The following is a 20,856-nucleotide window of genomic DNA, read 5'->3' as shown; positions in this document are numbered from 1 at the left end:
ACTTATCAAAAGAGGGGGATAAGAAAGCCAGTTCAAACTGCCAGCCAGTTAGCCAACTATCAAAAACCAAATTAACCTGTCTAAGAACATGCGTTTAAAAAAGGGGTTTAGTTAGCACACATTTGCAAATACATACGTAAGCCACAGAGCCACATCACGGCACCCTGAATATCTGTGGTCCTAACTCTATAAATCTTGAGAGTCCTCACAATGGAGGCACATGCATTTAAATGGATAGAAGCAAGGGCAGGTGAACCTGAGGGAGTCCACCCCTCAGTAAGGTCATGGGAACGCACCTGACACCCAGCATGTAGCACAACGGCAGCTAGGGTGTCCAATGCACCCACTGAACCTCCAAAATTAACATACAAAGAAAAACCTGGTCACCTACCCAGGTCTATAACTGACTTTTTAAACAGTGAACATGAAAGGCATCACAAAGTAAAAAAAATAGGACTATCCAGTTCAACTTGCCAGCCTACCCCAGTCTAATAATGGCTATTGTCGGCAAGGAACTGTCAGGGCAGGAGCTGAAGAACAGACAGGCAGACCTAATAACAATGTAATGTACTGGCTGGTGACAACCACCACCCACAGACCGAAGTCCCCCAGGACGCGGAGTCTAAGTCCCAGGCTGCCCTTCACCAGGGCCCCTGATGGTGGGGATGGACTTGACGCAGCCAGGAACCAGGTCGCGGCCCCCGAGACACCTCAGTTGCGGTAATGGCCGCCGCCAATGGCGTGTAGCTGGTGGAAAAGACAATAGAGTAGTCAGGCAGGCCGGGTCGACAACAACGGGACAAAACGGTACAGGACAGCAGACGAGAATCACGGGTCACGGGCAGAGTTCAGCAACGGAGGGTCAGATCAAAGGAGAACACAAAGAATGGTCAGGTCACAAGCCGAGTCAGATTCCAGGAGAGTCACAAGAGTGAGAACAGAGTTATAGCAACACAAGTGCAAAGGGCATGTGCGGACAACAGGCTTATATGTAATCAGCCACACCCCTCTGGGGGATGAACCTCGGAGACCAGAAGGCATAAAAGATTCCCATCATGCTCTGCAGAAATCCAACATGGATGCCAGCACATGGAGAAACATAACCTCTGGGAAAAGGTAGGACCTTGACAGGAACATGGATAAGTATAACTGAGGATACTTCCCTGCCATCAGAATACACCGATGATTGAGTGGATTTTTTGGAACAGGGCGGTTATACAGAAGTTGATCGGTAGATCATCTTCTATTCAACCAGTTTCCATTCATGGATTGAAATTCGACCAGTCCCTGCTGAACCGTCTGAATTTCGATCCATGTATGGTCAGCTTTGAACATATCAAGCCAATTCGCTGCAGAGATTGTTTGCGCATTTTGACAGTCACGGGTGCAGGCTATAGAAAAGCAGTCAGCGCAAGATTCACATTCATGCGGTTTAGCGTGGATGGGGCAATCTGCCAATCTATAGACACAAATCTTTAGGTGGGTGGCCAGCTTTAGACACCAGTTATGGTAAATAGAGCCTTGCCTGGATTAACACAGGGATGAGAGATGTTTGCAGCAACCTGGTGCATTCCAGCTCAACTCACCTCTGTTTCAGTTCTGAACAAGAAGCCAACATTGCTATCTTGCAGTTCAACCAATACCGGCACGGAAAAGAAGCAGAAAGCCCCAAGGAGAATAGAGAGAAGGGGAGGGAGAGGAAGGGAATAGATTAAAGCAAATTTAAGAAGCCGTGATATTAAAATGAATTGCGGCCCATTTTTCAGCTACTGTCTCTCAGACTTTAATCAAAGCAGAAAGATTTGCACTTAGTAGTGTCACAAAGCCAGTGAAAAATGAGGATGGGGAGGAGGGGAGAGCTTCCAGCTATGAGCTGAACACCCCCCTACCTAATCCAAATGTCCTGTACTCATCCCCCCAGCACAACAGGTAAATCAATCACATGCAGAGACAATAAGACCCACCTCTTATCACAACAGAGCCATCTGTGCCCCTGTGAGGACCCCCAGAGAACTCCATCATATGTGTCTCCCAAGAACTCTGAATATCACAAGGAACAGTAGAGGAACTTACTTATGAACACAAATCCTGAAAAGCAAGCTACATGTTACTGCATATATTATCATTATTATTATACAGGATTTATATAGCGCCAACAGTTTGCTCAGAGCTTTACATTATAGTGGGGGCAATACAGTAACAATACAGTTCAATATAAGAGGGATAGGAGGGCCCTGCTCCTTGGAGCTTACAATCTAGGAGGGAGGGATGAGTGGTACAATAGGTAAAACTGTGGGGGATGGAGTGGTTGGAGGCGTAGAGCATACCATTATTAGCAGAGGGCGGGATAGGGTTATTGTAGAGATAGGTTTTCAATGATCGCCTAAAGGTAAGTAGAGTAGGTGATAGTCTGATAGATTGGGGTAGGGAGTTCCAGAGGATGGGTGACGCCCTGGAGATGTCTTGGAGACGAGCATGGGAGGAGGAGACAAGGGAGCTAGAGAGTAGGAGGTCTTGCGAGGAGCGGAGTGTATGGTTTGGGTGATATTTAGAGATTAGATCGGATATGTAAATTGAGGAAGTGTTGTGGATGGCTTTATATGTCATTGTTAGTGTTTTGAATTTTATCCGTTGGGCAACTGGGAGCCAGTGGAGGGATTGGCAGAGAGGGGTGGAGGACACTGAGTGGAGACCAGTGGAGGGATTGGCAGAGAGGGGTGGAGGACACTGATTGGAGACCAGTGGAGGGATTGGCAGAGAGGGGTGGAGGACACTGATTGGAGACCAGTGGAGGGATTGACAGAGAGGGGTGGAGGACACTGAGTGGAGACCAGTGGAGGGATTGGCAGAGAGGGGTGGAGGACACTGATTGGAGACCAGTGGAGGGATTGACAGATAGGGGTGGAGGACACTGATTGGAGACCAGTGGAGGGATTGACAGAGAGGGGTGGAGGACACTGAGTGGAGACCAGTGGAGGGATTGGCAGGGAGGGGTGGAGGACACTGAGTGGAGACCAGTGGAGGGATTGGCAGAGAGGGGTGGAAGACACTGAGTGGAAGCCAGTGGAGGGATTGGCAGAGAGGGGTGGAGGACACTGAGTGGAGACCAGTGGAGGGATTGACAGAGAGGGGTGGAGGACACTGAGTGGAGACCAGTGGAGGGATTGGCAGAGAGGGGTGGAGGACACTGAGTGGAGACCAGTGGAGGGATTGGCAGAAAGGGGTGGAGGACACTGAGTGGAGACCAGTGGAGGGATTGGCAGAGAGGGGTGGCAGATACAGAACGGTTAGTAAGGTGGATGAGTCTGGCAGCAGCATTCATGATAGACTGAAGAGGGGATAGCCTGCGATTCGGTAGGCCAATGAGGAGAGAGTTACAATAGTCAAGGCCAGATATAACAAGGGAGTGGATAAGTTGCTTAGTGGATTCCGGGGTTAGGAACGGGCATATCTTGGAGATGTTGCGGAGGTGAAGTCTACATGATTTTGTCAGCGATTGGATCTGGGGCTGGAATGACAGATGGGAGTCTAGGATTGCCCCTAGTACCCTGGCATGAGGGGAGGGACTGATGATTGTGTTACCGATATTTATGGAGAAGTCAGGGGAGGGTGCACGGGCTGGGAGGAATACTAAGAGCTCAGTTTTGGAGAGGTTGAGTTTGAGGAAGTGAAGTGACATCCATGCCAATATGTCACTTAGTAGGTTAGTAATGTGAGAGGAGACTGAAGGGGTGAGGTGAGGGGTAGAAAGATAGATTTGTGTGTCATCAGCATAGAGATGGTACTTAAAGCCATGGGAGTTTATCAAGTGACCAAGGGAGGAGGTGTAGATGGAGAAAAGAAGGGATCCAAGGACAGAACCTTGAGGGACCCCATACAGAAAGAAGAGGAGGTGGTGGCAGCGTTATAGGTAACACTGAAGGAGCATATATGAACATTAAGGCCCCTTCACACAATGTGTCTGTGACACATGTGCCTTGATGCAATGCCTTATGGTCTAGTGTTAGGGTTTGCGCCATTAAGTGTATATAAAAACTCTAGAATGGTTTTTGAGTAAGTCTGGCATCATGTCTCAACATAAACAGTTTTCTTAAAGGGTACGTTCACCATTTCAGGAAAAATGAAAACGTAAACTAACTCCAAATATCCTGGCCACCCCTCCAGGCCCCCCTGCACATAGCTGGCATGATGCTCCATGCTACTGAAGTAGTGGTCAGTACATTTTACAAGGCAATACAGAGCTCTGGACTGAATTTCCATCATAATGTATTGCCAGGACTTCTCCAAAGCCTCTCCCATCCTCTGGAACTCCCTACCACAGTATGTCTGGTCAGCCCCCACCCTGTCTGCCTTTAAGTGATCTTTGAAAACTCACTTATTCAGGGAAGCCTACCCCACCTCCACCTAAGAACTGTACTTGAATCACCTCCACCAGATCATCCCCCGCAGCTATCACCTTTTGTATCACCTCCCCCTTCCTTTAGATTGTAAGCTCCACGAGCAGGGCCCTCCTATTCCTTCTGTACTGAAATGTATTGTAATTGTACTGTCTCCCTTATATTGTAAAGCGCTGCGCAAACTGTTATAATAATAATACTCAAAATGGCAAATGCTCACTGGTCAGCACAGCCATGTGATCGTGCTTGACCAATGAGAAGCACATCTAAAGCTTCTTCTTTCAGTAAGGTAGAAAAGAAGTGAAATGATTCTCAATAATCTGCGCAGTCACATGGTCGTGATGACCAACGAGCACTGGCCATTGCAAGTGTTATGATGGATACTCACTCCAGGGCTCGTTTTGTGGCTTACAGACTGCTATACCAGCAGCACAGGGCATCACAGACGCTATGTGCAGTGCGGTCAAGAGGGGTGGCCAGGATATTTGAAGTTCATTAAATTTTTCATAAGGTGGTGAACTTGCCCTTTAACCACTTGCCCTCCAAAGGATTTGCCCCCCTTCCTGACCAGGCCATTTTTTGCGATACAGTGCTGTGTTATTTTAACTGACAATTGAGCGGTCATGCAACGCTGTACATATAAATGAAATTTATGTCCTTTTTTCACACAATTAGAGCTTTCTTTTAGTGGTATTTTGCGCTATAAACAAAAAAAAAGACCGACAATGTTGAAAAAAACCCCAATATTTTTGAATTTTTTTCTATAAAACATATCCAATAAAAAAATTTTAAAAATCTAATTTCTTCATAAATGTAGGCCAAAATGTATTCTGCTACATGTCTTTGCTAACAAAAAAAATCCCAATACATGTAACTTCATTGGTTCATGTGAAAGTTATAGCGTCTACAAATTTTTACTAGTAATGACGGTGATCAGCGACTTATAGTGGGACTGCGACGGGCATTCTGACACTGGGTGGGAACTAACTGCCACTGACATCCCCAGGGACACCAATACAGTGATCAGTGCTTATAAAAAGCACTGACACTGTACTAATGACACTGGGCAGGAAGGGGTTAACATCTGGGGCAATAAAAGGGTTAACTGTGTGCTGTGTGTGTTTTATTGTGTGCTGTGTTTTACTAGTGAGACAGGCTGTGCAGACAGATACAAAGCAGCATGTCCATGCTGACAGCATAGAGTCCTGTGTTGTTTACACATAGGTCTCTCTCCTGTCAGCTTTACCCAGCGATCGGCGAGTGCCGGCCAGGAACTGCTGGCCGGGATCTGGTGAGTGACATCTCTAGCTGCCAATAGCAGTGTGGGTGGGGTAGCTCATGAGCCCCTACCCAGAAATGCAAATCACGTATATATTCACGGGATTTTGAGCAGCCCTGCCGCCCTGTAGCAGTACCTCTGCTATAGGGCGGAGGGCAAGTGGTTAAAGATAATCATTTTTGGGAATCTGTTACAATGTTTCTTACCTAGAGAACCAATCAGTCCCGGCATTTTCAGGTGCCAGCTGGCTATACAGGTCTCATGTTTTGTTTTTCGTTCAGACTGAACCAATTACCCCATCCACACAATTGAGGTGAACAGAGGAATCCTCCCCACTGCACTACTGTATTCTCACAGTGTGGGGAATCTTCCACCATCAGAACACACAGGTCAGCAGACACTGATCGAATTGTTTTTTTTGGAACAGATCCATTCAATAGAAGTTGATTGATAGAGGCCACACATGGATCAAACTTCTACTGAACTGGCCATATTTTGATCCATCTATGGTTACCTTAAGCCACTGCCTCTCAATTAGCAGCATTATCAGCCTGTTACATGGGCTCCTTCATGTAGTACTACAGCCGCAAAATTTCTGGCATATTCAGATCTATCCAGGGGCGGACTGACCATTTGGAAACTCAGGCTCTACCCGAGGGCCCGGGGTCAGTAGGGGGCCCCATGAGATGCCCCTGGTACCTTTTTCATAGGCTTTTTTGAGTTTGGGCAAGGACACAGGGGCCCCATGATCCCCTATTGCCCGGGGGCCCCATGAGTTATCAGTCCGCCCCTGGATCTATCAGATCTATATATCTCAGTTGAGCCATAGAATAATGATTTAGTTGAAGAAAAATGCATAAACACTTACAATTTGCTGTGATGACAAGTACAGACCCCGGGGTGGCTCTGTGTCTCTTCCTTGAACTTTCGCTCTGAGAACGCACAATTACAACTTCATACACAGTTCCCTGATCCCGTTCCTTGGGCCTACATGTCCCATGCTGCTTGTTACTGTCAATCTCGCAATGCCTCATGGGACTTGTAGTTTGGCAACATCTGCAGGGCCGCCAGTTTGACACCCGTGCCGTACGGTAATGCGTGTCTTACTGTAGCGTGGTGATGTGAATGGGCCCTTAAATCTATGATGAGGTGAGACAGAGGAAACAAAAGGAGTGCCAATATTTGGTTGCAACAGGGAAAGAACACTCCATACTGGAAGGCGTGTAAAGCTGGAACTCGGTTGATAAGAAGATCACACCGCGGGCGCTCCTAAGCAATAAAGTAGTAAGAAATTCACAACCACCCAAGGGCGGACTGACCAATTGGAAACTCGGGCACTGCCCGAGGGCCCGGGGTCATTAGGGGGCCCCATGAGATGCCCCTGGTACCTTTTGTAGGCTTTTGTGGGTGTGGTTTGAGTGTAGGCGAGGACATAGGGGCCCCATGATCCCCTATTGCCCAGGGGCCCCATGAGTTGTCAGTCCGCCCCTGCGACCACCCATGACTGTAACATCACTATAAGGAAGTCTGACTCTTCACTAATGTAGGTCCTTCAGTCAAGAAATACAGCTAAATATCCATGTGTCAGATTGTCATCACACCCAGCCAGACAAAGAGGTCTGTACAGAAATTAATTTTGCCACCTCGCGGGAGTTTGGATCATGACTCTGCTCTCTCCTGGCTCTCGTCCTACCTATCACAACGCTCCTTCAGCGTTACCTATAACGCTACCACCTCCCCCTCACTCCCCCTCTCTGTTGGGGTCCCTCAAGGCTCTGTCCTCGGGCCCCTTCTCTTCTCCATCTACACTTCCTCCCTTGGCCAACTGATACACTCTCACGGCTTCAACTACCATCTCTATGCTGACGACACGCAAATCTATCTCTCGACCCCTCGCCTCACCCCTTCAGTCTCCGCCCGAATCACTAGCCTACTGAACGACATATCAGATTGGATGTCGCTCCACTTCCTTAAACTGAACCTCTCCAAAACTGAGCTCCTAGTTTTCCCCCCAGCCCGCGCCCCTCCCCCCGACTTCTCCATCACGACCAACAATGCCACCATCAGTCCCACCCCGCAAGCCAGAGTACTTGGTGTCATTCTAGACTCCAATCTGTCCTTCCAGCCCCAAGTCCAATCGCTAACAAACTCATGCAGACTCCACCTCCGCAAAATCTCCAAAATACGCACGTTCCTAACCCCGGAAACTACTAAGCAACTCATCCACTCCCTCATCATATCACGACTCGATTACTGCAACTCCCTCCTCACTGGCCTGCCTCACCACAGGCTATCCACGCTTCAGTCAATCCTGAATACGGCGACCAGACTCATCCACCTTACCAACCACTCTGTTTCCGCCACCCCCTTCTGTCATTCCCTCCACTGGCTTCCGATTACCGAATGGATCAAATTCAAAATGCTAACACTGACGTACAAAGCTGTCCATAATACTGCCCCAAACTACATTTTGGAAACTCACTGCAACTGTCATACCATATGATCCGGTGCAAGCAATTGCATTGTGTTTGCGACCTGCGTTTGGGCTTATTCACAGATTGAATTGTTAAATGTCTGTCACCACATGGACACAATTGCTTCCTATGTGTCCCATTCATATAGTACGGCACCGCAGCGTATCATGCTGCAGTACATTGCCATGAATGATGTGTACATTTTGTACACTTCACATAAACATTTGTACAAAAAAAAAAAGGGGGGGTGGGAGCTGTGTGATGCGCTGAATCACTCATCACACTTCCCCATACTGCAGATGAAATGGACAGCTGCCAGAGCAGTAAAGCACTCCAGCAGCTCTCTGTTATGTGTGAATTCACCCTAAGGTAACATTGACACCCACAGCAGAGCAGATCACAATTTTGAACATGGTGTGGGAAAAGCTCCCAAATTGCGCTGCATTTTGGTGTGAACAAGGCCTTACAGGAGGAGAGATCTGACATTTTCTACTACTCCTGTTTCCTATGATAAAAACTGGGGTAGACGCAACATTCAAGTTAGTACATAAACTACACAAAAGGCAAAGTAAGCAAATACCAGCAATAGGAACGATATTAAACAACGAGTCCATCTAAAAGAGTCAAAGTATAAAGGTGTTAGAAGGACTGCGGTTGTGAGATCTGTCTGGGTTCCACTTATGATTTGTGGTGGAGTATGACTCCTAAAGAGGTGGGGTGTTCATCATCATAGAATTTAAGGCAGACCTAAATTTTTAATTGGGAATTTTTAATTTTTAATTTTAGTTTATGACACAAGGAGAAATAAATAATACCAGATACAGCCTTTCTGAAAACCAATACTATTGCTGTATAATGTGACATAATCGGGAATCTTTTCATGCAGAGTTGAAAAGTTACTTCAAGGTCTACTTTACAAGATTTGCTGAGCATGGTGGTAGAAATAGGCTCCAACTAGGTATAGGTATGCTCTGAGCCAGGGGCGGACTGACCATTCGAGCACTTGGGCACTGCCCGAGGGCCTGGGGTCAGTAGAGGGCCCCATAAACTGCCCCCTAAAAGGGGATAATTTGGTGGCAAAAAGGAGGACCTACTCAATATTAGATGGGTGGTCCTAAAGTTATGATCGGTGTATTTACATGGGTCAAAGCTGAACCAACGTAACTATGTAAAAATTGCCATACCTAAACTCCAGCTTTAGATTACAGTTAGTCCTTATGACACGAATGTTGAGATGTACACAGATTTCAGCATCACTTCCAATAATGGAGGTCGGCACCAGGGGCGGACTGACCATTGGGGAACTCTGGTGGCACTGCTCGAGGGCCCGGGGTCAGTAGGGGGCTCCATAAGATGTCCCTGGTACCTTTCATAGGCTTTTTTGGGTGTGTTTTGAGTGTGGTAAGGACACAGGGGCCTCATGATCCCCAATTGCCCGGGGGCCCCATGAGTTGTCAGTCCGCCCCTGCTCTGAGCACTTCAGAAGGCTCTTGGGGAAAAACAGGTGATATGTAGTATTTTTACAACTGGTAAGAATGTTCACTTTGGGGTTGTGAAGGGTCTCTTGTAGGTTTGATCATCTACCTTTTTGTGGATTCTCCATAAAGATATATATGAAGAATCCAGAACAAGTCAAGAGGAAACGTACAGCAATTCAACAATTTATAGGAAAAAGTAACAGAAGGAATACTCACTTGCTGGGGAAGGCGTGCTGTATCCACTGAGGGGGAGCTGGTGCTGTACTCCTGGCAGTGCCCCTGGAGGGGACACACCACCAAGCATGTGAGGAAAGAAGAAGGCATAGTGAGGAACGGGGTATCCATTCATGTGACTTGGCCCAGTTTGCGGGCAGGGAGAGTCGTTACTAGTCATTGCCTAATTGTCCAGCCTTCTGGACTGGCTCAGACCCTTTGAATTTCCATCTAGAAATGACCCAAAGAGGGGGTGCACCCCCCAAACGCCAGCGTAGAGTTGCAGCAGATCCAAGTTTCAAAGATCAGATTTAGTAGGTAATAAGTGTTCCAAAAAGGCTCCGACACACGCCTCCAAAAATGTCTCAAATCCAGTTGAAATGCAGAAAGGGCCTTTGGACATGCAGCACACCACGGAGCAGAAAGCCAGCTACTTCAGGCTCCTCTGTAATGAGATCAGCACTTGACTTGCACGGGAATCACTGCAAGACAATAAAAGAAAATCATTAGAATGGAGATCATGATTATGAAACCTAGAAATGTGGAAATATTAGAAGAACAGCAATACAAATATAAAAAATATTGCTAGTTTTTTTTTTTAAATGCTATACTTTTAAAATTTCACCAGACTGAGAAAAAAGGATATTGTCGCGTCCCTCGGAGACACAGACAGACTAAAGGTGGCCATACACAGCTTAAATTTCAGATGATTCCTACTGATTTGAGCTGTTGGTGGGCCCCACTGGCAACACCCATCTCATCGAAAGTCCATTTAGAAATTGAAGAACCTGGGTGCAAAATTATCAAGCACCCATGAGTGCTGAAGCTGCCTGAATACAATCACCAGCAATGAAGATTCCTCCATCCACAGTGTTTAGCCTGGAAGGGGAAATCGAAATATTATACTGTATGTATGTATGGATAGCTCAAGATTTTTTTTCTCCAGCTGAAAGATACAAGATGGGGACCCTGGCACAGATCCATAAGATCTTGATAATTGCAAGGCAAAGGTTACCCCTTCCAAGTAACATCTTTTGGATCTGCTAAACACATCCAAAGTAAAGTATGTCTAGTATGCACTGTGGCAGACAAATCTCATAAGGCAAAGCGGTCAAATGGGTAGGAGGTGGTTTTTTTCATCAGTTTTAGTTCTTTACAGAAGCATGAGGGTTCCTTACAGGAAATCTGTCATCAGAAAACCAAAGGCTGCCAGTTCTACATCCAGTTGCCTGGCTGCCATGCTGACACTTGATTTAATACTTTGAATCAGTTGGCCTGTAACAAGTATGCCACTAAGGACTTCTGACTTTTCTATAGCTTTCTTAATATGAATAATTGTTCTTGGTCATTTATTCAGAACTTGCTGAAAACAGAGGGTCAGCATAACAGCCAGGGCACTCTTCTTTACTGAAGGAGACCAGAACTGGCAGCCCCCATATTTGTCTGACAGGTTCGCTTTAACATGATCTTCATGGAAAAAAAACATTTTGCCCACCCCTGGGTATACCAATCATGCTTTTGCATTAGATACAATTACGAATTTCCAGTTCACCGGTCCAAATCTGAATAACTCATGTTATTCCTGTCCCTATATCTGAATTTCCTTTCTATCTAGCCATTTCTCCACCATCTCCCTTCTTTCTCTCTCCCAGCTTACCCCATCCCCGTTTGTAGGCTCAAGGAAAGAAGCCTGCAGTGTGGGCCGCAGTGGATCTATCATGCTGATTACACACTAGCTGGGAAGGGGGATTTGGAAGGATTTTTTTTTATATATTCTGAGCTTCTAGGGTCATAAATCTCAAAGCAGCGTGAGAAAAGACCCGTCCTTACAGTTCAATTACACCGGGCTAATGAGCCACCCAAGAAAAATGGGGCTATTGGAGATCTGTACAGGAGTCAGAACAAGAAAGAGACAGGGAGGGGGAGAGACACACTGCAAAGCCAAGACAAATCAAGAGATTGTCAGAAGAGACATGCGAGAAGAAAGACGGGGACAGACAGTCGCATACGGACAAAAAGAGAACGAGAGAGAGAAAGAGACAAGAGAAACAAAGAAAGGGAAGAGGGATCTAGTGCAGACAGGTTCAAGAACCAAAACAGCCAGACACACACATACTCTGAATGAGAAAGGCAAAGTGCCAGAGAGACATACAGGACCGAATACAGAGCGCCAGAAAGACACACAGGAAAGTGCAGAGCACCAGAGGGACTCATGCAAAGCAGAGAAGAGATATATGCATAAGACAGTGGAGATTTCCAAGCAAGAGACACATTACAAGATGTAGAGAGTGTCAACTAAAGGCACAAGAGAGTAGAGAGTGCCAGGCAGAAGATGCACAAGAAAATAGATGGTGCCAGACAGGAGCAAAAGATAGTTGACAGGGTGCCAGGTAGGAGATGCACAAGATAGGAGAGCAGGGGGGACTAGTCAGGGGATGCACAAGAGAGCAGAGGGCGCCAGGCAGGAGATGCACAAGATAGGAGAGCAGGGGGGACCCGTCAGGGAATGCACAAGAGAGCAGAGGGCGCCAGGCAGGAAATGCACAAGATAGGAGAGCAGGGGGGACCCGTCAGGGGATGCACAAGAGAGCAGAGGGCGCCAGGCAGGAGGTGCACAAGAGAGCAGAGGACACAAGTCAGGGGATGCACAAGAGAGCAGAGGGCGCCAGGCAGGAGATGCACAAGATAGGAGAGCTGGGGGGACCCATCAGGGGATGCACAAGAGAGCAGAGGGCGCCAGGCAGGAGATGCACAAGATAGGAGAGCTGGGGGGACCCATCAGGGGATGCACAAGAGAGCAGAGGGCGCCAGGCAGGAGATGCACAAGATAGGAGAGCTGGGGGGACCCGTGGGGATGCACAAGAGAGCAGAGGGCGCCAGGCAGGAGATGCACAGGACAAAAGAGCAGGGGGCACCAGTCAGGGGGTGCACAAGAGAGCAGAGGGCACCAGGCAGTAGATGCACAAGAGAGCAGAGGGCGCCAGGCAGTAGATGCACAAGAGAGCAGAGGGCGCCAGGCTGGAGATGCACAAGAGAGCAGAGGGCGCCAGGCTGGAGATGCACAAGAGAGCAGAGGGCGCCAGGCAGGAGATGCACAAGAGAGCAGAGAGCACCAGGCAGGAGATGCACAAGAGAGCAGAGGGCGCCAGGCTGGAGATGCACAAGAGAGCAGAGGGCACCAGGCAGGAGATGCACAAGAGAGCAGAGGGCATTAGGCAGGAGATGCACAAGAGAGCAGTAGGCGCCATGCAAGAGATGCACAGGATAAGAGAGCAGGAGGCACCAGTCAGGGGATGCAAAAGAGAGCAGAGGACACAAGTCAGGGGATGCACAAGAGAATACATGGTACCAGACAGGAGATGCACAAAAGAGTAAAGGGCACAAGGCAGAGGCACAAGACAAAGTGAAGCACATCAGGCAGAATCACGAGTAGTAGAAGGTGATAGGCAGGAGATGCATAAGAAAGTAGACAACACCAGCCAGAAGCACAACAAACAGAGCAGACTACAAGATAGTGTAGAGAACACCAATCAGGGGCAAAAGACAGAGTAGAGGGCACCAGGTAGAGGCGCAAGACAGAGTAGACAATACCAGTCATATAAGACAGAGCAGACAATACCAGTGATATAAGACAGAGCAGACAATACCAGTCATATAAGACAGAGTAGACAATACCAGTCATATAAGACAGAGTAGACAATACCAGTCATATAAGACAGAGTAGAGTACAAGGTAGAGACAAAAGACAGTGACAATGTAGAAAACACCAGAGAGACAGAAGACAGAGTCAAGAAGACAAGTCAGAGGCACAGAACAGAGAATAGGGGACCAGTCAGAAGTCCAAGATAGTAGAGGGCACCAGGTAGAGGCGCAAGACAGAGCAGACAATACCAGTCATATAAGACAGAGTAAAGAGTACAAGGTAGAGACAAAAGACAGTGACAACCTAGAAAACACCACAGAGACAGAAGACAGAGTAAAGAAGACAAGTCAGAGGCACAAAACAGAGAATAGGGGACCAGTCAGAAGTCCAAGATTGTAGAGGGCACCAGGAAGAGGTGCAAGACAAGGTAGAGAACACCAGTCATACAAAAGAGTTAAGTGTATAAGGCAGAGGCAAAAGACAGTGTAGAGGACACCAGGCAGGATCACAATATGTTTAGACCATACCAGTCAGAGGCACATCGTGGTGTAGAGAACACCAGTCAGATAGGCACAAGACAGAGTGGAGAGGCCAGTCAGAAGCACAAGACAGAGTGGAGAGCACCAGCCAGAGAGGCACAAGACAGAGTCGAGAGCTTCACATATATACACACACACACACACACAAGAAAAATGGAGGGCAACAGGGAAAGGTACAAGACAGAGTAGAAGGCACCAGACAGTCAAAAGATAAAGAGCACTAAAAAGAGGAACAGTAAGATGCAACAAGCCACAGAACAATGAAGCATAAAAAAAATACAAAGTCAAGAGCATAGAGTGTCAGGGAGGCATAAAGGGCAACACCGCACTGAGCGTGCCAGGAAAAGGTACAGGTTTGAGAGACTACAAGAAGACAGACAGCCTGGGAAAAAAAGTGTATACGATTCAGGACAAGCCCCAGAGTTCCATGTAGACTGGAGGCAGAAGCCAGACAAATACAGTGCCGTACTGACTGCCAGAAAGGCATGTACCTAGAGTACAAAGGGTGAATAAAATGTGCAGAATGCAGACAGAGGCACGCATTTAGAAAAGAGACAGCTAGAGCACCAGTAGTCAATTATGAAGATACTGTCAGAAAACTAAAAGTGAAAAAAAATGCCACAAACACGAAGGTGAAAGTATGGAGACAGCTAAATGGCCAGAGGAAAAAAAGCTATAGAAAAAAAATAACATTGGAGGTGACCTGCAGCGGAGTACACAAACAGGGCAGAGACAGGTTCATTCATACAACAGCAGTGCCCGCAGCTACATCAGCGAGACAGAGGAGCCAAGCAATGCAACTAAAAGTGACTGAATCCGGAGCAGACAAGTCTGTGTGTCTTTGGGTGTGCTATAAAGCTGACATATGTCAAACATGTGATATGTACATACACAATATACAAGCTTATTAAAAACCGTATAAAGCAACACGCAAGGACAGCAACTCCTGGTAACCAAAGAAAATCCATCCTGCACAGGTCTAACTTCAGTAAACTGAATTCTGTTTTTTGTGGAGTTGCCGTCCTTTGCACATCATCATTACATGAGAAAAGCTTGACCTTGCAATATGATTGGGACTGAAACAAATTTCGAAAAGGATGGTATACACATGCATTTTTGTTAATTGCTTACATTTGCATTGGAAGGGAGAGGCACTTAAAACACGTGATCAAAGGCAAAATCACATGAAAGACTCTGTCAATCACTCATGGTGCTATGAGGAAGTCAGTTACCACCAAAACACGTTTTACACGCATATTACCCATGTGTTTTACATGTAGTCAATAAGGTAACTTAATTTTACGGATTATATCGAGTTTCGGCTCAACTGTAGTTTGGATTTGTAGCCTAGTCTAGGGTCCCCTAAAACAGATACTGCCAATGTGAAAGGGTCCTAAAGCAGACATTACATCTAAGGACTGGTAGACTGCAATATACACAATATTTTAGGAACATTTTAAGCCTTCTCTGAGGTCCTTTTCATGTGTACAGACATAGAAAGAAGATAGGGAAATTGTTAAATTCCTTTCCACATCAGCTAAAAGACCAAAACAGATTTCTCGTTTTGGATAGAGAGGTCAAGGCTTGGAGCCTCTTTCAGCTTTTTACCGATATCCATGTCTGGTTGGTGAAATTCCTCTTCACTTATAGTCAGGAAAGGAAGTTGAGGGAAATCTTTCCAACAGGGACACAAACAAATTTTTAGTACAGTGGGGTGGGGGCAGGTAAGAACTTCAGATTTCCTCAATGTCTTTGTCTTCTGATTTCAGTGGCAACCTCCATTTTTTGTACAGGTATCACAGGGACAGTAAGATGAACATCTTCCCAATGAGGAAGAAATAAAAAACAGACATTTTTAATCTTCCCCAAAAACTGAAAAAAAAAACATTTGCCTGAAGGAGCAAAAGAGTGAGAAAGAATTGAGATGATTAGCAAATTCAATGGTAACCTGAGCCAAAAAGGAGTACAAATTACTTTAACAGAGAATCTTGACTGAGAAAGATTGAGAATGAAAGGAAAAAACAAAAGTTTGGTGCATTTGATGGATTTCCAATTGTCCTCTGCTAAAAAGGTGGCCAACAAAAGGACTCACTTGAGGCAATGCCCAATGGAAAAGCAGGTATGCTTTGTTTGTGTAAGGATAGCTTAAAATAAACCTGTCAGTACCAAAATGATAACCAACAGGCACCAAACTACAGTGCAGGCTACATAGGTTCAACAGAGGATCCATGCTACCATGTATATCCCGCTACCTTATTGTCATAAGTGATAACACAAGGCCTGAGCCTCTTGAATTGGCTAAAGGAGCCCCACTTTTGTCAAATAATCACTTGACCAAACAAGTAGCATTTGGTCAGGTGATCTCCACCAATATAAAGGATCGCATTGGCTGATCCTCCCGAACAGCAAAGATCAGGTGATCAGTTGCTGTGGATATCGGAGCAGATATTTCACTAGTCATGTTTTTCATGTCTTTGATTCAGAAAAATCTTTGAGTTTGTTGGTAATAAACAGTGAATATTGGCATAAGACTAGGGGTTCAATATCCGGTGTCATTACCAAGATACAAACACAGGGGCAGAGAAACCTGCATCTCCGTAGAATATGCAGTAATACGCAAATGCATAAAGCAGTGGACCTAAAATCTTCAGGGAATTTCTCATTACCAGAGCCAATAAGCACCCCTACACAAAAGGAAGAAGGGGGGTATGTAGGACTAAGTCACTGTAAGAGTGGCACAGCGGAACAAAAGAAGCTATAAGAGTGGGAGAGGGAACAGAAGCATAGTAGGGGAAAAGAAGAGGGCAAGGATGTGAAGGAGTCACGTGAGGCCCAACCATATGGCAACATCCTTATGGACCATTGTATCCAGTCATTCTAAAAAGGAGAGAATGGTCTAAATTTAAATGACTGACCATTGTAGTTCAACCATGGGTTCCAAACCTATAGAATTCGTATGGGTATCTGAGTATGGAGGTGAGTTTTTCGAGTATCAAGGTCCCCATGAGCCTCTGTTCTACCTCAACAAAGTTGATCGCTGGTTGCCTCCATGATGTTTTTCACGCCTTTGGTTATTTTTTGTTTTGGACACTAGTAGAACATTTTCTCCTGTTCAATGTTAAAAATATCAAGTGGCCAACTCTTGAAAGCAGTGCTGGTCTCAGCCTATGAACATCTGTAGAGAGCTGTGCTCTGCCCTAGAACAAATATAGCACTCGGAGTTTGGGAGGGTCATAGCCTCCAATTCTAGATGGAATCTTCAGCTGTGTAGCTTATGATGTTAGGTTCCATTTTTATTTTTAGGGAGACAAATGCTTATGACTAATGTTTGTTCTATCCTACAGGAAACCTCTGGATGCTTTCATGGCATTGTAGGAGCCGATTATTTTTTAGTAGATCTGTATTTTTAACTGAGGCAGAGGAGTGGCCACATATATAAACAAAGATTTTGGCAGAGTCATGTGGTCACCACAAAAAAGTGGCTTTCACAGAATTAGCTGAAGTTTCTCTATAATTATAGAAGGGTTATGGCATTGTAGATACAAATACCTTCCAGCAAAGCAGTTCTTTTAAAAGAAAATCTACAAAACAAGTGAACTCCTATCCTGAAAAGCACTGCAAGTCAAATTTACCCAAGTCTGGGTTTTACATAATCTGCTGGAGTCACATTCAGCAGACTCTGACATGTGATTCTGATCGGGACTGCAATCTTAAACTACATAATCCCGTGCAGCTTCCCTCTGTGTCTATAACACAAGGTGATGGTGAGGCTGAGAATACAGAATATCTGTTCGAACTGAACAAGAGAAATCTATTGATTCTCCCCATCCATGATAAATAGTGTAGAATATCCACTGCCGGCTATTGTTTTCCAACAGTCTACACTTACGGCTGCCGAAACACTCAGTGACTGTATCTGACTGGATGCAGTCACTGCTGGACCAGCTTTTTTTCTGCCTGGTTCCTTCACTTTTTATATCCTAGGATGTTGGGGAGCAAAAAGCAAAAAAAAGGTATACTGTACTTATTATTTTTTTTCTCTTAATGAAGTGCAAAGTGTAAAATTTGACTTGGTATATGCCTCTTGCAGTACACTGCAAAACAGAGCTGAGAATAGAAGGGAGAGAAAAGGAAAATTATTATTATTATTATTATTATTATACAGTATTTATAAAGCGCCAATAGTTCGCTCAGCGCTGTACATTACAAAGGGGGACAGAACATGTGACAGAACAATACCAATACAATGCAAAACATGAGGGGATCAAGGGCCCTGCTCTTTCGAGCTTACAATCTAGGAGGGAGGGGGTGGTGGCACAGGAGGAGATAGCTGTGGGGGATGGAGTGGTAGGAAGAGTGGAGGAGGTCGGCAAGTTAGCAGGGGGTGGGGTAGGCTTCCCTGAAGAGATGGGATTTCAGGGTGCGCCTAAAGGAGAGGAGAGTAGGTGATAATCTGATGGGTTGGGGCAGGGAGTTCCAGAGGATGGGTGACACCCTGGAGAAGTCCTGGAGGCGGGCATGGGAGGAGGAGACCAGGGAACTAGAGAGAAGGAGGTCTTGTGAGGAGCGGAGTGTGCGTGCTGGGCGGTACTTGGATATTAGGTCAGTGATGTAGTTCGGGGCAGTATGGTGGACAGCTTTGTACGTCAGCGTTAGGATTTTGAATTTGATCCGTAAATGAATGATACAGATGTGAGCTGCTTCTCCTTTCACTGTCCATTCACAGAATGGGGGCAGGAGAAGACCAATAAAGCTGTCCATACATGCAAAACCGAAATTTGGCCAATTCAGCAGGAACTGACTGAATTTTGATCCATGTATGGAGCAGGGAGATTGTACAGAAATCGATCTACCAATCAACTTCTGTATGACCACCCTGTCTAATTTTGCCTGCTCAATCAGTGCCAGCAGAGCTGACCAGTGTATTGTGATAGTGGGGAAGTCTCCTCACTGTCAGAATACAATAGCTCAGCAGGGAGGATTCCCCCATCCACATCGAGTATGTGGATGGGGCAAATCGAGTCTTTTCTTTTTTTTGTTTAACCCGCTGGTTAAAAGAAGAGAAATTATTCATCTATGCACTGCCTATATACTGCAGCAACAGAAAACTCAGGTCTCCGGTAGGGGGCTGTGTTGTGTGGCAGAACAGAGAAAATCTTAAAAATGGATGTAAAGAAATAAAAATACAGGTAGAACAGCCCTTACAATTGGCTGGGGCACCCATGCTGAGTGAGCAAAATCCTTTGTCAATACAGCAGGGCAGCCGCTCAGCATGGTACCCAGAAGCAGGTGGCGATAACTGCAATAACTGTGCATACTACAGTGATTTCCAGCTTCCACACATACATACACCAATCAGCCATAAACTTTATGATCATTGACAGGCAAAGTGAACAACATTGATTATCTCATTACAACGGCATCTGAAAGTCAGTGGGTTATATTAAGCAGCAAGTAAACATGTTGTCCTTAAAGCTGATGTGCTAAAGGCTGAGAATACGACATCGCAGTTTTCTGTGTATGGGGCTGCAGACCGGTCAGGGGGCCCATGCTGACCTCTGTCAACATCCAAAAGCATCTACAATGGGCATTTGAGTATCAGAACTGGACTACAGAGCAATGGAAGAAGGTTGCCTACTCAGATGAATCATATTTTCTTTTACATCATGTGGATGACCGGTTGCGCGTGTTGCTTATCTGGGGAAAATATTACACCAGGATGCCCAATGGGATTAAGGCAAGCTGGCAGAGGCAGTGTGATACTTTGGGCAATATTCTGCTGGGAAACTTTGGGTCCTGCCATTTATGTGGATGTTGGCACTATATAAATCCTGCATGATAACAACAATACTTGATATGTACTACCTTCCTCAAGCATTGTTCCTGAAAAGTACACCCATTCATTAAAATGCCATTCCCTGACAGCAGTAGCCTCTTTCAGCAGGATAATGTGCCTGACACACTGCAAAAGTGGTTCAAGAATGGTTTGGTTTGAAGAACACAATGAGGTTCAAGGTGTTGACGTGGCCTCCAAATTCTCCAGAACTCAATCAAATTAAGCATCTGTGGGATGTGCTGGAAAATCTAGTTCAATCCATGGAGGTCACACCTTGCAACTTACTGAATTTAAAGGATTTACTACAGACAGATCGGTGCCCGATAACACAGCATACCTTCAGAAGTCTAGTGGAGTCCATGCCTTGATGGGTCAGGACTGTTTTAGCAGCAAAAGGGGATAATTTGGTGGCAAAAAGGAGGACCTACTCAATATTAGATGGGTGGTCCTAAAGTTATGATCGGTGTATTTACATGGGTCAAAGCTGGACCAATGTAACTATGTAAAAATTGCCATACCTAAACTCCAGCTTTAGATTACAGTTAGTCCTTATGACACGAATGTTGAGATGTGCACAGATTTCAGCATCACTTCCAATAATGGAGGTCGGCACCAGGGGCGGACTGACCATTGGAGAACTCGGGCACTGCCCGAGGGCCTGGAGTCAGTAGGGGGCCCCATGAGATGTCCCTGGTACCTTTCATAAGCTTTTTTGGGTGTGGTTTGAGTGTGGGCAAGGACACAGGGGCCCCATGATCCCCTATTGCCCGGGGGCCCCATGAGTTGTCAGTCTGCCCCTGGTCGGCAAAGACATATAATAGCTCATTGCAGAACAGTTTTGCTTATAACATTTTTTAAACTACAATACTTTCATTTTAATTCTGACCATGGGTGTTCCTTTAAATAAAATGATAAAATGTAGGAGAGATCCCCAATGTAGCATCATCATGCTACAGAAAATATGTAGTTTGTATTTTCGAAAAAACTTTGGATTGCA

At 45.8% G+C, this 20,856-nt stretch overlaps 1 protein-coding gene across 3 annotated transcripts in view; it reads right to left on the bottom strand.

Annotated features, from left to right (window-relative positions):
• The window catches only part of RARA (retinoic acid receptor alpha), a 257,712-nt gene that overhangs the window by 175,893 nt on the left and 60,963 nt on the right, over positions 1 to 20,856 (bottom strand). For all 3 annotated transcript variants that reach the window (XM_089674390.1, XM_089674389.1, XM_089674391.1), the window contains one exon: positions 9,845 to 10,323. In XM_089674390.1, coding sequence (XP_089530516.1) covers positions 9,845 to 10,022 — 178 coding nt within the window. In that variant the 5' untranslated portion in view covers positions 10,023 to 10,323. The remainder of the gene's footprint in view (positions 1 to 9,844; positions 10,324 to 20,856) is intronic.

The sequence above is a fragment of the Staurois parvus genome, unplaced genomic scaffold (assembly GCF_062004578.1).
Source record: "Staurois parvus isolate SC_StPar_1 unplaced genomic scaffold, SC_StPar_1.0 ptg000151l, whole genome shotgun sequence".
Classification (NCBI taxonomy): domain Eukaryota; kingdom Metazoa; phylum Chordata; class Amphibia; order Anura; family Ranidae; genus Staurois; species Staurois parvus.
This window is presented reverse-complemented; position numbering and strand designations above follow the sequence as displayed.